This window comes from Peromyscus leucopus, chromosome 7, assembly GCF_004664715.2.
Source record: "Peromyscus leucopus breed LL Stock chromosome 7, UCI_PerLeu_2.1, whole genome shotgun sequence".
Lineage (NCBI taxonomy): Eukaryota > Metazoa > Chordata > Mammalia > Rodentia > Cricetidae > Peromyscus > Peromyscus leucopus.
The window spans coordinates 100,416,106-100,430,711 of NC_051069.1; the positions used below are offsets into that span (position 1 = coordinate 100,416,106).

At 42.6% G+C, this 14,606-nt stretch overlaps 1 protein-coding gene across 27 annotated transcripts in view; it reads right to left on the reverse strand.

The window, feature by feature from the left end:
• Positions 1-14,606, reverse strand: part of Arpp21 (cAMP regulated phosphoprotein 21) — a 167,825-nt gene that overhangs the window by 854 nt on the left and 152,365 nt on the right. For all 27 annotated transcript variants that reach the window (XM_028895219.2, XM_028895216.2, XM_028895207.2 and 24 more), the window contains one exon: positions 1,076-1,224. In XM_028895219.2, the coding sequence (XP_028751052.1) occupies positions 1,076-1,224 (149 nt within the window). The remainder of the gene's footprint in view (positions 1-1,075; positions 1,225-14,606) is intronic.

Sequence of the window (14,606 nt, forward strand, 5' to 3'; positions counted from 1 at the left end):
TCAAGTGTTGGAGTTGGACATAACAGGTCCCTAATCCTACACTTATCATTTATCAGCTATTTCATTTGGCGAAAGTGATTTGCCCTGCCTGACTGTACAACTTCTGATATTGTTGCATGGCGTCATGGCTTATGAATCATTGTGCTACATTTACAGGTATCCCAGGATGCAGGTCGCCTCTGGGCCATAGATTACACATGCATGGATATCATTTGGATAAGTTCATCTCTGTCAACGAACCAAAGACCCACTGGAAGTATGGCAGAGACAGATCCCAGGATGCAGCAGATGTTTAGGTTCATGGACTCTGAGAGTCTCCTTCCCTTCTCCCTCTCCTCCCATCTTCTGTCTTCTTCCTTTGCCCCAGGACAGCATCTGGATGCTCCTTTAGCTTTCTCTTAGCATGGAAACCATGCCCCTTTCTGGTTTAATGAGAAGTAGCTTAGAGCCTACTTTAGTAAGGAGAGGGTTTTGTCCAGGTAGATGGGTTGAGTTAGTTTCTTTAAAGCTAGAAGCACCCAGTACAGCTAAATTGAATGACTGAATCATTTTACTCACGCCTCATTTCTTCTTCTAGAAGGCTTCAGGTTATAAACTATGAAAGCATACATGATATGTGTTAAAGACTCAAATTGCTCTGATCTGGAGAATGGAACTGTGCCTGCATTATTGGGCTTCAAATGCATCTGAGATGCCATTTAAAAATCCATGATCACTTGAAACTATGGTAGAATAAAGTTTACTTGAGTGAATACAAAGTATATTTGGTTTGCTACCAAGTATCATTTCAATACAGTGCTCCAAGGGTCTTCCTGTGTAGAATATTAAAGCATTTTCTTCTATGAATAGAAAGTGTATATGGAAGTAAATTCAGCATAGCATTTAAAAGCCCAGACATTTGGAATGGCACCTGCACACTATTTTCTCCTTCTAGTTCTCAATTCAAAGTCAACTAATGGGTGGGTGGGTCAAGCATCCATGGCCCTACTAACCACCTAACACAAGGAACTTCCTATAGTGTTTACTTGGAAAAATGTGAACTTGTGGCTGGGCTTTCCCTGTTGCTGGCACAAACCTGGTAAGAAGACATGGTTGGATAGGAGACCATCACACCCTGCACTGGGGCTCCTTGCTGGCTGCTCAACACACCCTGGCTGTGAGGTGACTGCTGTACTCCCATCAGGCCTTGGAAACCCTGCTGACCAGACAAGACTGGCTGGTAGCCTGTAGAGGAAAGAAAAAAAAAAAGACCCTTCTGAATGGATTGTAAGAAGTTGTAACAGAGAAAAACTGTGGCAATGCTTTGGGTGTGAGCACTTGTTTCAAAGTGATTCTCAGACATCTCAGTCTCCATGCTGTGAATATGCTCTCCAGGTGTTTGCTTCCTAAGAATGAAAAGTTTTCTAAAAGGAATATTGAAGTATAGGCAATATTATGGTTTCAAAAGGTCTACTGACATTTCCATTGCTACATAAAACAGTCCAATAAAAATCTTCTGATATTTCTATTGTTACAAAGAATGGTCTAATGAAAATCCTCTGACATTTCAATGGCTGCATAGGATGCTAAAAAAAATCTGACATTTCTATTGTTACACAGAATGGACTAAAGAAAAGTTGGTATTTCTACTGTCACACAGACTCATCCAATGAACATATGTGACTATGATTAATTCTTCACTACACAGAGGCCTCTCTTGACATCATAAATTATAGCTTTCATGTTTGGCTTCCTCAGTGGTCTCAATAATTTCAGATGATTACAGATGTTTTAGTTTAAATGACTGATTTACTTATTTTCCCACTCTCCTGAACTAGCTTTATGTATGCAGGGACCACAAAACAGTTTATTTACATAGTATGGATTCTGCTTGGCCATGTCCTAGTGAACAAGATGACTCCCTATGCTGAGTAATTAAATACCCACTGGGGGAAATGTGTCAGCAGGAGAAAAGCGTTTTTCATTCTGTTCAACAATTAGCTCCTAAGAGAACATTCTAGTTAAATACTCAATAAATAGTCATGAACATATATTAGATAGTATAGAATACAGTATTTTTAAAATTTACACATTTTTATTCATTTGTTGGTTGGCCTCCTTTTCTTTCTTTTTCTGAAGTGATAGAGCAGATTTGATTCATTTATTTTTGTCCTCAAAACAAGCAGTTTAAAATGCATTGTAAAAATATATTGATAACTGTTCTTATAAATGTCAAAGAAAGTTATGACTTAGATAAGATGATACAGTAGTAAATAAACACTTCAGCCCCTGCTGTAAAGCAAGTTGTGTCCAGAGCTTATATAATATACTGCTCGGAGAAATTGAGGAGAAGAGAAGAGAATCTTGCCACAGACACTGAGATAAGTTGTACAACCTAAGTCTAAAAATGCAACAACAATACAGGATGTGCACATTGTTAATAAACACCACATATTGAGTAGTTGTGAAAGCTGTGACTTCATAGTGAGGAAAAAGAAAGTGGTAGCTCTTCACAGAAGAAAACACTTGGCTGGATAAATATACCTCTTCATTGATATCAGAAATATCCTGGAAACATAGTCACAGAGAGTTACTGAGCTGTGTTCTCCAAGTCAGTTTGGAGCAAGTTGCTAGTATGGAAGGCAGTAGGTAGCAAGTCTGGGGACAGGCTAAGTGTGGAGATCTGGCCAGTGGCTACAATCAGAGGCTGGAATCGGTGTCTAGTCTAAAGCTACCTTCTAACCTGTCTTGTATGTACTTTCAGGTTTTATTCCCATTGCACAGCCTGCTCACTATTACAAAGGTTTTTAATTTATTAGGTTATTTTAAATTCTTGTAAGGACACTGCATATAACCAATATAATTAAAGGCATTGGCTGCCTTTCTGTCTGTCCTCACCACAATGCATGCTCAAAGCTCCCCTTAAAGTGCTCAGAGTCCCATGTAAGCCTCAGAGTCCCATGTAAGCCTCAGAGTCCCAAGTAAGCCTCAGAGTCCCATGTAAGCCTCAGAGTCCCACATAAGTCGAGTTAGCATCTTGAAGGGCTCACAGCTATAGTGTGTGTAGCTTAAAGGCAAACCCACCTGACTTGGGTTAAGAAATACCACAAAGGCCTTGCCATTGTTAACACTACTTCTCAAAATGTTTTGGATGTAGAGGTGCTTGAATACATTTTCTTTTAAATGGTTTCTGTTGGTTGTTAGCGTCTGCACCCTCCATTCTAATCCATACATCCAACCACCATGAAATTTCCATCACGAGGTTGGCAGGGGAGGCAGGTGACTTAGCAAAGCACTTGCCTTGTAAGCATAAGGACCTGAGTTCAGTCCATAGAACTATTGTTTAAAACACACGAATCTGGCTGTGATGACACATGCTTGTAATCTCGGTGTTAGGGAGGCAGAGAAAGGCAGAGCCTAGGTGTTGCTGCCTTTCCAGTCTAGTCTAAGGGGTGATTTCCAGGCCAGTGAGGGATCCTAAATTAGAAAGAAAAGTGGTAACACCTGAAGAATCACACCCAAAGTTGTTTTTTGTTCTCTCTACACACACACTCACACACACACACACACACACACACAGAGAGAGAGAGAGAGAGAGAGAGAGAGAGAGAAAGAGAGAGAGAGAGAGAGAATCCACATACACAAAAGAAACGTATATCCTGAAAAGAAAATCTGAGACTATTTCACCATTTCATCTAAGTTCTTTGTAGCACGCACTGTTATGCACATAAGAAAATAACTTGATATGGTTGTGGGAGAGTTACAATCAATTACGAGCTGAATTCTCTCTTACCATTTGCTTTTGTAACAGAGAGCAGCAGGCAATGTGAACTCACTGTCAAGGTCACACCACTGGGAGTATTATAAGAGAGGAGTATTTATGCCTGAAACCTGAGGGCAATCTTTTAATATTTGGGATCTCAATGGATCTTTTACTGACTTCATATAGCTGGTAGATCAGTGGTTCTCAACCTGTGGGTCATGACCCCTTTTGGGTATTGAACAACCCTTTCATAAGGGTAGCCTAAGACCATTGGAAAATACAGACATTTACATTATGATTCACAACAGTAGCAAAATTACAGTTATGAAGTAGCAATGAAAATAATTTTCTGGTTGGTGGTCACCACAACATGAGGAACTGTATTAAAGGGTCGCAGCATTGGGAAGGTTGAGAACCGCTGCTCTAGACAAATCAAATAAAAAATGAAGAGGAAAGGAGAAGCAAAGAAGAGGTGAAGAGAGTAAGGGAGAAGGTGGCCTGATGTCTGAAGCTCATTTGCATGTTTGCTGATGGAACACTCATCCTTCCATGGAGTCATTGTGTTAACAAAGTGATATGGCTGAGAAGAAACTCATGTACCAGCACAATATCTAAACCAAACTAAGGTGAAGGAGAAAGAATAGAAGTATAAAGATGTTGAGAGAGAGAGAGAGAGAGAGAGAGAGAGAGAGACAGAGAGAGAGAGACAGAGACAGAGAGACAGAGAAACGGAATTCTTTTGTAGAAAAATAAAGGCAATATTCAAGGCCAGGCAAAGCATGTGGGAGCTGAGTTGCCTCATCTCCATGTAGGGCACAGCCTGCTGCAGAGCAATACATCCTTTCTGGGTGCCCAGGTGCAGGGACACACAGCCTCTCCCTCCCCAGGCCTCATCCCAGGGTGATTTGTGAGAGTTAGCATTTGGTTATGCAGAGCAATATGCTACCAGCTCTGCACCAGGACCCCACAGTAAACACACGCAAGGCAAATAAGGATTTATGAGGGGAGGGGGCGAATAGTCTTCAATTTCAAGATGAAAACTGAAGTGTAAGGGAGGCTCAATTTATATTCATGAATCCCATTCGTTTCTCAATTCCCTCTCCAGGCAAGAATTTACATCTGGAATGGTTTAATTGGAGGTACCCATTTCTTTAAATTACGCCAGGGAAGGTGGGCTACAGAGGGGTCCCTGAGACAGGAGGCTGCTGGGAATGTGAGCTGAGCTCCCGTGCAGATGCAGAGAACTAAAAATAACATAGTGGTGACCCAAGAATGAACCAGCAGCTTCTGCCTGGGACAGCCTTTGTCTGAGGCAGAGATGGCACAGCCCCTGGCAGCCTGCTTATCTTGCCTGCTCAAATGAAAAATGTGTTCCAGTTTGTCAATTGGTAGCTGTGAAATGATCACTCTTTCATATTTATTGAGGATTAGTCAGCTATAATACATCTTACAAAATAGAAAAAAGCAACACCCTGCTGCCTGATGGGCTTGCTCAGGAAATGATGAAGACATTAGCTGTTTTTATTATTTTGTACTCAGTCAAGATTGATTCAATTTTCAAGTCACGTGTGCCATTTATTTTTCTGAAAGTGAAAAGGTTAAGGGTGGATGGATGCCTCCTGGCCACTAAAGAATCAACTCTACTAAGTGGAGACTTTACAGAATGTACAATGTCTAGTCCTTGTAAATCTGAGAAAGTTAGGCTTAAAGTACATGAAAGGTTGAATGTTGAGGGACTTGGTTAATAGTCAAACGACAACAAAGTTTGTCCTGATGCAATACAATGAAACTCAGAATGTAAACCAATCTACGTGATACATTGTTGCCACTGCTATTTTAACTCTAATTTAAAGGATCTGCTCCAGATAACACTTTGGGAAAGAGTAAGACTGCAACAGTAGCCATCATTTGGGGATTTCGGGTAAGCCTGCTGCTATTGGCTGTGGAAACTAAAAACCAGGGAGAGTGGCAAGAGAATGGATTTCTCACAAAGTTAGTTCTGGTTATCTTAATCTAACCAAGCAGTGTGACTTACATGTTAAGCTATTAGTGAAGCATTCTTAATGTGGTAGATGTCTTTTTCTACTACTAGTTAACAGTCTGTGCAATATAATGATTTTTCCTATCTGGGGTGATAGCTCAGCAAGTAGAGTGTTTGCCATGCAAGTGTGAGGACCAGGGTTCTGATCCCCAGAACCTACATAAATGCTGGGTAGGTGGTATTCTGCCTATAATTTCAGCATTGGAAAGGTAGACACAGGGAATCCCTGGAGCAAACTGGCTACTGAGACTAGCCATATCAATGAGCTCTGGGTTCAACTGAGAGGCCCTGTCTCAATGAATTGAGTAGAGATCAATTGAAAAAGACTGGCAATGTTGACCTTAGGCCTCTACATGTACACAAACATACACCTATACTCACACACATACTCATGCACATATACCGCACAGTTATCCAGAGGAGCCAAGGTACATATATCGTGCATTCCCAAAGAATTACCTCTGGAATAGCTTGCTTCTGGATTCAAACTCTGCTCTTTCGTCTAAGGTATAAGGTAGGATCGTGGCAGTTTCTGATTATGGCAGAGCTGGTTAGGAACATGAAGACTGATTGCTGATCCAGAACTGGCCCCTTCTTTTGTAAGTTACCATTATCTGTTGGTTTTTGGCTGTGATGGACTCTTCTAAGTCTTCCTGTGCTTAGAAATCATCCATGGTAAGCCAGCCTTACATGTTGATCACCCCGGCTCAGACCCAGTGTGAATTAAGTGCTTTTGCATGATGCTGCAGAATGCAGAGAAGTAGTAACTATCATGAAACGCCTTTTATGGAAAATGATAGCTTTAAAGGATGCAGTGAATCATTAAAGAGTCAAAGCTACTAAAAGAGACAACTAGAATTTATGCCATGCTTCTGACCCTGTAGCCTCTTGCTTTCTCTCTCTCGATGGAAATGCTATTTATTACACAGGCTTCCCCTCTCTTGTACCTAATATAATCTCTCTCATGTGGCAGGTATTCAATGACCATTTAGTACATTAATTGTTTTCTCAATAGTTAAAATGGTTAGATGAAGAGGTGAAGAAATATGGCCCACAGTTTTCGAACAAGATCCTCTTTGTATGAAAGAAAGAAAATCAAAGCTGAAACATGATTGCCTCGTGAAAGCCAACTCTTACCCCTTATAAGTGCCCTGAAGGACAGTTATGCAGATGGTGGGAGAGCGGGTGGACCCTCGGGTGTAGAATGAGGTTGGCTGTTCATATAAATGGCTTACTCTCTGAAAACCTTGGAAGAGCAGTCAGGTCCATCTTCAGTTTCACTCTCTTGCACCCTTACCCTGACCAAAAGGAGTTTATAGAGCCAAGTTCTGTCCACACTGAGGGGAAACTGAGGCAGAAACTCAGCAGCTAGTCACATAACACTCACAGTCAGAGCAAAGAGAAGTGAATGTGCCCATGCTGCCTGCTTGCTTGCTGTTTATGCTTAACTAGCTTTTGCATTCTTAACAGCCCATGAAAGGATACTGCCCATATTTAGGATGGGTCTACCTACCTCAGGTAACAGTCAAGATGATCTCTCACAGACTCCCCACAGGCCAAACTGATCTAGGCATTCCTCAGTTGAGGCCCTCTTCTTAGGCAATTTTAGGTTGTGTCAAGTGGACAGTTCAGACTATCCCAGATAGCTCAATTCTATGTGATATCAACTCAGTCAGAACTCTCCTGCACAACTGGCTGACTCTGTGAAGAGCTCTTGGCTGTTGGAGATGGAGGCAGTATTCATAGTATACCATAGTGTACTATATAATATTCATAATATATTCATAGTATATTCATCTGGAAAGCAATCCAGGACCTCACAGGAAGGGCTGGGAAAAACAAAAGTCTCCCTATCCCAGGCCACTTGAAGAGCTCTGTTTTTGGAGCACATGCCGTTGTTATGTGTTCTCACTGGGTGGATACTGTGTGTTCCTTGGTTTCATTTCACTGCAGTGGCTACGTCTCTAGGACATGAAGCTCTTGCCAACTTCAGCAACCCCAGCCTTTGTTGTTGCAGGGGCTATGGAGGAGGAGTGCAGGTATGTAGCTTTATATTGCAGCATCTCAATATAAAGTGGACTACCACCTTATGCCTCAGAGAGCAGCCTTTGGCACTTCACTGACAGACATCTATCTCCACCTACATCCTGCAAGGAGGTCAGCAGCCCTGAGCTTCCCCCATGCATCTGATTTCACTGTTTTTGATGGCTCTGTACAACTCCAACACAAGCTCCAGATGGGTGATCCCCAGTCTAGCAAGCTAGTCCAAGTGAAAAGCAAGGTTTGAGTTTCTCTAAGACATTTTGCTCCATGCCAGGCTGGTAGTGCACATGATTCAAAGCCCGTGCTGGCCTTTAAGACAAGGAAGCAGAGTATACAAGACTGCCTTTTTCTTTTTTGTTGTGGAAGCCCATTAGGAGCGGTTTCTTCTTTGATGGAAATGCCCTCTTTCGCCTTACTTATTGGTAGTCTCTGCATCCATTCCCTTCTTTTCCCTTGATATTTATTATTTAGTGGCTTTAATTCCTCAGGAAGGGCAGGGGGCTTGGCCTGGGAGGAGCCTGCATGGGAATGTGCAATGCTCAGCACACTCCTGCGCAGACCCACCCGTCCTAATGACTTTGAAGGGAGCCATGACAGGTCTAAGTGGAGCCAGACTTCCTGAAGAGTTGCTTCTCTCCTCACTTGCTCCTTTCCTCATTAGCTTTCATCCTTCACAGTGAGTAATTCTTAAAAGCCTCTTTACTGTCCCCCGAGAACAACCATGCACAGGTCATTGTCTGATGGCAGCACACATCAGAGGAGCCGTCCTATTACTGCCAGCCCGGGGGCCTCCTCACTGCAATTACACCACCCTGATCCGCGTTATCGCAAATACAAAGCTGGCTTCCTTTCTCTCTTTTCTTTCCTTTCTTTCTTTCTTTCTTTTTTTTTTTTAAATCAGGGCAAACATGAGAGACATTGTTAAATGACTAGAGGAGTGGATCATGTGCGGAATTTCAATGAAGGCTCTGAGGGAAGCAGAGCTGAATCCCATTTTAAATGGAAGAGGCTGTCATATTATTGAAGTAATTCTCTGAACTTTCCTGGCCCAGAGTGCTGTGCTGACAGCCGAAGATCTCCAACAATCTGGAGGGAGGAAGGCTGCCTGCAAGGCTCACCAACGTTTTACTTTCTTAATGAGGGTAGGGGCTCAGAGGACAACGTGGCATTCCTGTACCTCACCTGGCCCCGTTAATTTTATGATGCTGCAGACTCACCTGGTGAGTAGCAGGGCACTGAGCCAGACAGAAGGAGCATTTCCCCCAAACAAGCTGGAAGCAGGGCAATGAGGGAGATGGAGGAGGCTATGGTGACTGGCTCTTGGTGCCTATTTCCACAGATTTAATCTATTTCACCAGGAGGCTGCAAGCCATGAAGTCAGCATTAGCAACCTTCTGCATGGCTACAGGGTGTAAGAGTGTAACCAAGCCTGGCCAGCCACCTCAAGATAATTATTGCAGTTGCAGGTTCAATCGTAGATGGCTATCTATGACTACAACTGAGAGACCTTTTCATAGGCAGCAGATAATGTCTCAAAAGTACCCTGTGGGGCTAAGAAGATGGCTCCGTTGATAAAGCTTTCTGTGCGCAAGTGTGAGAATCAGAGCTCAGATCCCCAGAACCCACATATAACCTGCAATCCCAGCATTTAGGATTTGGAGGCAGGGAATTCTCTAGGCAAGCTGGCTAGCAAAGTCTACAGAAGCTACAGTCTCTGTGAGGGACCCTGCCTCAGCAGATAAAAGGGAAAAACAGCCAAGAACGAAACTTGCCATCAATGTCCAGTCTCTATGTGCACACACACACACACACACACACACACACACACACACACACACGAACACATATACATACACACACAGGGACATCATTTGTGTGGAAGCACATATGCAAAAAAAAGACCCCTTTGATATAAGGAATCTTTGTACGTTGTTATTTGCAAGCAATCAAACAGACCATCTTGTTCATTTCCAGACTAATAGGACTTGGTCCCAAATGCTGAACTTAGATTTAGCAATAACATTGGTTTAGTGTTACTGGGCAGCCCCAGCAATGAGCAAGGGTAGAGACAATTATGATATGAGCTAACGTAGAGCTGACACTAATCAGAGAGGGGACACAGAGACACACTCAGGGAGTGTCTGATCAGGAACAGTCATCTGTGAGATCCATCATTGTTGTATGCTTGAGGAACACAGAAAAGGACTAACCGGCTTCATTTTAATCCTAATTACCAGTGGTCTTTAGGAAGCTCCCCCACCCACCCTGCCCCCTCTATCTTTAATATGCTGGTGATTGACTAAACACCTGGCCTTGAGCTTGCTAGGCAAGTGCTTTGCCACTGAACTAAATCCTCACTCCCAGGTGGGAAGTGTCTGTGTGTTCAAGAAAGGGAAATCCCTGTGGACCACACTTGCCAATTTCTGTGGTGCAAATATTCTCACAGTTGCTGGTTTTAAACTACAAAGGCCTTAGAAACCAGTTGGCACAATTTCTGATTATTTAAAAAATAATTATTTCTGAGCATATATACATTTATATGTATATGCATGCATGTCTGCATTTGTGGGTGGGGGATACATGTGCACAGCACACCTTATGTGTGTGAGCATGTGTGTGATGGATAGAGGACAACTTCAAGAGTAGTTCCTCAGGATCCATCCACCTTATATTTGAGATAGGATTTTTCAAAGACCTGAAGTTCCTCAATAAGGCCACTCTGGCTGGCCACTGAGCTCCGAGGATCTACCGATTTCTCTCTCCCCAGGACTGAGATACCAAGCCTATGTTAAGACATTTGGCTTTCTGATCTGAGTTCTGGAAGCTTGAACTTGGGTCCCCATGCTTATGGAGTGAGCACTTTTTGAGCTCATGTGTCTCTTCAGCTGTACGGTCCCTTGTGTTTTAACAGTGGCTCTTTAAGTTGACAGGAGAAACCCCTGGCTCATCCCTAAGCTAATAGTGAGTGTCAAGCAATCTCATCTGCCCTTCACTTTAATTTCTGTTCTTTTTATCTTCCTTCCTCGAATATGTTCTTTGTTCTTTGCCATTTAACATCTGAGTAACCATAACAGCCATCCCAGGGCTTCTGTGCAGGCTGGAGAAGGCACTAATCAGACAGGGCAAGTGGGCAAGGAAGACACGCGGGAGCATGTCTTAGGCTCTGGGGAGCACGGAGGAAGAAACTGCTCTTTCAGGCATTTTTACTTCAAGCAAGGTGTGGGGATGGAAGGCAGTGAATGGAAGGCTTCCAGGTGATTCGTTGACAAGCCCTGATACATGGAGGCTTAAAACTGTTCCACTGGAAGGTCCTTTTCATCTGAATTTTTTTTCCAGACTTGACTCAGAACCTATAGGTATGTAGAGTCAGTACACCAAACATCTATTGATAACAAATCATAAATATAATTCTTTAAAATTATTCATTATGTAAACAACTTTAATGTGGATTACAGATGAGAGAAAACTTGCATATTGATGATATGGAGTGCTTGTTTATGAAAACAATTGAAAGATATTCTAATGCCATACCTGTAACCTGAGGAATGACAACAGAAAAACATTCAAAGTCTTTGTTTTCCATAATTAAAGCATCATATTTCTAAAAAAGGCGAAAACATTTTATATTTAGGCAAAACACTGCCACTCATAACATGCGATGGTCTAGAATTGGAGCCAAAGTGTAGCAGTGTGATTGGTGTTGGATGGGGTGGTGGTGTTCACAGTGTGAAGTATAAATGTCATCCATTGACAAGCAAGGCTGCAGTGAAGTGGTGTGAGGCAACATGGGTGAGCACGCTCAGGAAACTCTTGGATTCACTCCATAGTTGATGTTGAGTTCACTTTTGTCCTCATGCACTCATCATTTTATTGCTGTTCATTATTTTCACAACCCACCCTCACAGTCACTTATGTGATGACATGATCCACAACTTAAGAGGCTTCCAATAGGAAGATGAGGAGATAATGTTAATGGTATGAGATGGGAAGAATCAGGATCCACATATGCAAAGGCCAGAGATGTGAGAGTAAGTTCAAAGGTAGTCAGATGGGGGCAGGGAGAGTAGAAGACGAGAGAAGTGGAATCAGGCTCAAACTGTAGGGTCTTAAATACTATCCTACAAAATGAGATGTAGTGCTGGAAGATCTGATCAGCTGCAAAGTGGTCATGCAGATACAAATGGAGTGGTGGAATGATGGGCAGTTTTGTAAAGATACTCCCGAATTCATCAAAGATGAAGAGGTGAAGGTTGGGAGTCTGGGGACAACAACAACAGCCCAAGAGAAATAATGAAGACACAAGCTGAGCCAGGGTAGTGGTGGTAGAGATAAGGGGCACATCCAAGAGATATTTAGAATGCCAGCTGTTGTAACCTACCATCCAGGGCAGAAAGCACATAGAGAAGGAACCCCAGCCCTAGAGTACATAAGGGTTGGCAGCTCCTTAGTTGGAAGCACAAGAAAAAAGGACCAGTGCATATTAGTTATCAGTAAACAAATGAGCAAAAGGTTCCAAAGTCATTTGTCATGCGACATAGATTCAGAAGTCACTAGGACACAACTGCTCTTAGAGATACTACATTTATGAGTCACTGCCACCCGAAACAGCAATTGAAATAACCTATAAGTCGTGGTCATACTCAAGCATTGAGTTGTGGAAATGAAAACTCAATAGAAGTGTGAGGAGAGGTAGAAAAACTAGAGAACCAGAAGAGACTGGAATCCAGAAAGCAGAGCAGGAAGGGGGTGTGAGGACAGAGAACAGGGAAATGAAGAGAGCTGCAGAGCTACCATGAAAGAAAAGTGCCAAGCCTGAGTTCAGCAAATCTAGTGACCTAGATGGAAACAAAGGCAGCAGAAGACAACTGTTCCCATGAGAAGAATCGCAGTGAGGTCAAGTACAGGGCAGAGGGCCAGGCAGAGTTAAACACCAGGGCTTGTTTGGACTTTGAAGGTTTATTTTCCATGCTTTTGAAACATGGGATAAAGGTAAGGGTCTTTATATTTTGAAAAGGGGATACATGGGAAATGGTTAAAAATCAAGGAGAGAGTAGAATAGACCACACTCTTCTACGGGCTCTCTGTGATTACTGCAACACTGAGGGCTGTATACAACCAAGAAGGTTGGGGGCTGGCAATAGAGAACCTTCATTTTTCTCTCTAAATGATCTGAACTCTCAGTCTCATCCTGTTACTATTATGGATCTCATTCAATCATGCAGGAGCTTTCCTGGTTCGTCCTTCTCTGCCAGGTTGGGTGAAGACACTAGACAACTCAAAAAGCTCACAAGGGGCACAAAACAGTGCTGCATGATAATTCTGGGAAGCCAACATAAAGCACCCAAGACAAGCCCTTGCAAGAATATGATGGAAAGGATGCTTTTTGTCTAATTTGGGGATATGATGAGTGTTCTTTGATTCATATGAAACTGAGATAACTTCCCAAATATTGGGCAGAGATCAACGAGAAGGTCCATTTTCAGATGAACTCTTCATTCAAAATTAATTGACAGGACTTTTGACTTAATGGGACATTCTATAATTGCTATGAAGTTTGATAGTCCAGTTAATTTCCAAACAGAAACTGTAGAAAGAACTGGGAATATGTTTTCAGTTATGGCACAGACATTTTCTTTGAGTATATATATGCAAAATACCCCATGCTAACTAGGATCTGGTTTCTTCTCATTTTTTTTTTTTTTTTTTTTTTTTTTGTCACAGTTCATGGAGATAATTTTTTTTCCCCCACAGGTTCTGGAAGGTTTAACTCAGGTATGGCAAGCACTTTACCTCCTGAACTTTTCCCCCAAGCCAAGGCTAAACATTTTTAAAGTTGTCACTACAGTTACAGATGGGAACATGACTTCCGATTCCTCGTGATTTTGTAATTACATCCATATCCCAATAGACAGGACCCCAAAGCAAATGCTTCTGGACACCAGATGATGTCATACACTCAAACAATAGTCAGGAGACAACTTTTATTCTTCTGTATAACCACCTAACTCATAACCATCATTGATAGAACAGCAGTAACTGAGATCTTTCATCCTTCGGATGAGGAAGTGTTGTTTACAAGTGTCGAGTTTTTATCTGGATCAAGGCAATCATCAGAAACCCACAGACTTGCCCACACATATACAAATTAGTTTGTCTTGGGCTGGTGAGATGGATCAGAGGGTAAATACACTTGCCATATAAGCTTGATGACTTGAGTTCGGTCCCTGGAGCCCAAAGTGGAAGGCGAGAACCATCAGATGAGTGTTGACCTCTGACCTCCATCCATGCATTGTAGCATGCAAGCACCAGCAACAAGCACACCCCCCGCAGGACCTCTCTACTGCATACTGAGCAGCCTCCCTTTTTAATGGCCTGCTCCAGGGTAGGGAGAGAAACTGTTCTGATCAGTCACTTGTTAACTCTTACTGTCACCCCAAGGCATTCAAGGCTAACACCAGCCTTCCATCATGGTTAAAAGTGATTTATAAGCTTCCAGCTGGAGCTTCTAAAGATGGCTGCAAGCTCATTGCCTGAAGTTTTCTTTTAGATGGCAGAGTACTTTCTCCACAAAGCACAGGCAGATCTATCAAATTTGAGGATAATAGAGGCAGCCTCTCGGTCCAGATTCTTGCTCCATCAGCCTAGTGCAGCAATACAAACATGGGAGTGGGCAGCAGAAGCCTGCCCCTGCCTGATGGACCATGACTCCACACCCAAAGGTATTCAGGTGAGGTTTACTGTGCTGGGCCCATCCATCCAGAAGCTTGAGACTGACTTCTC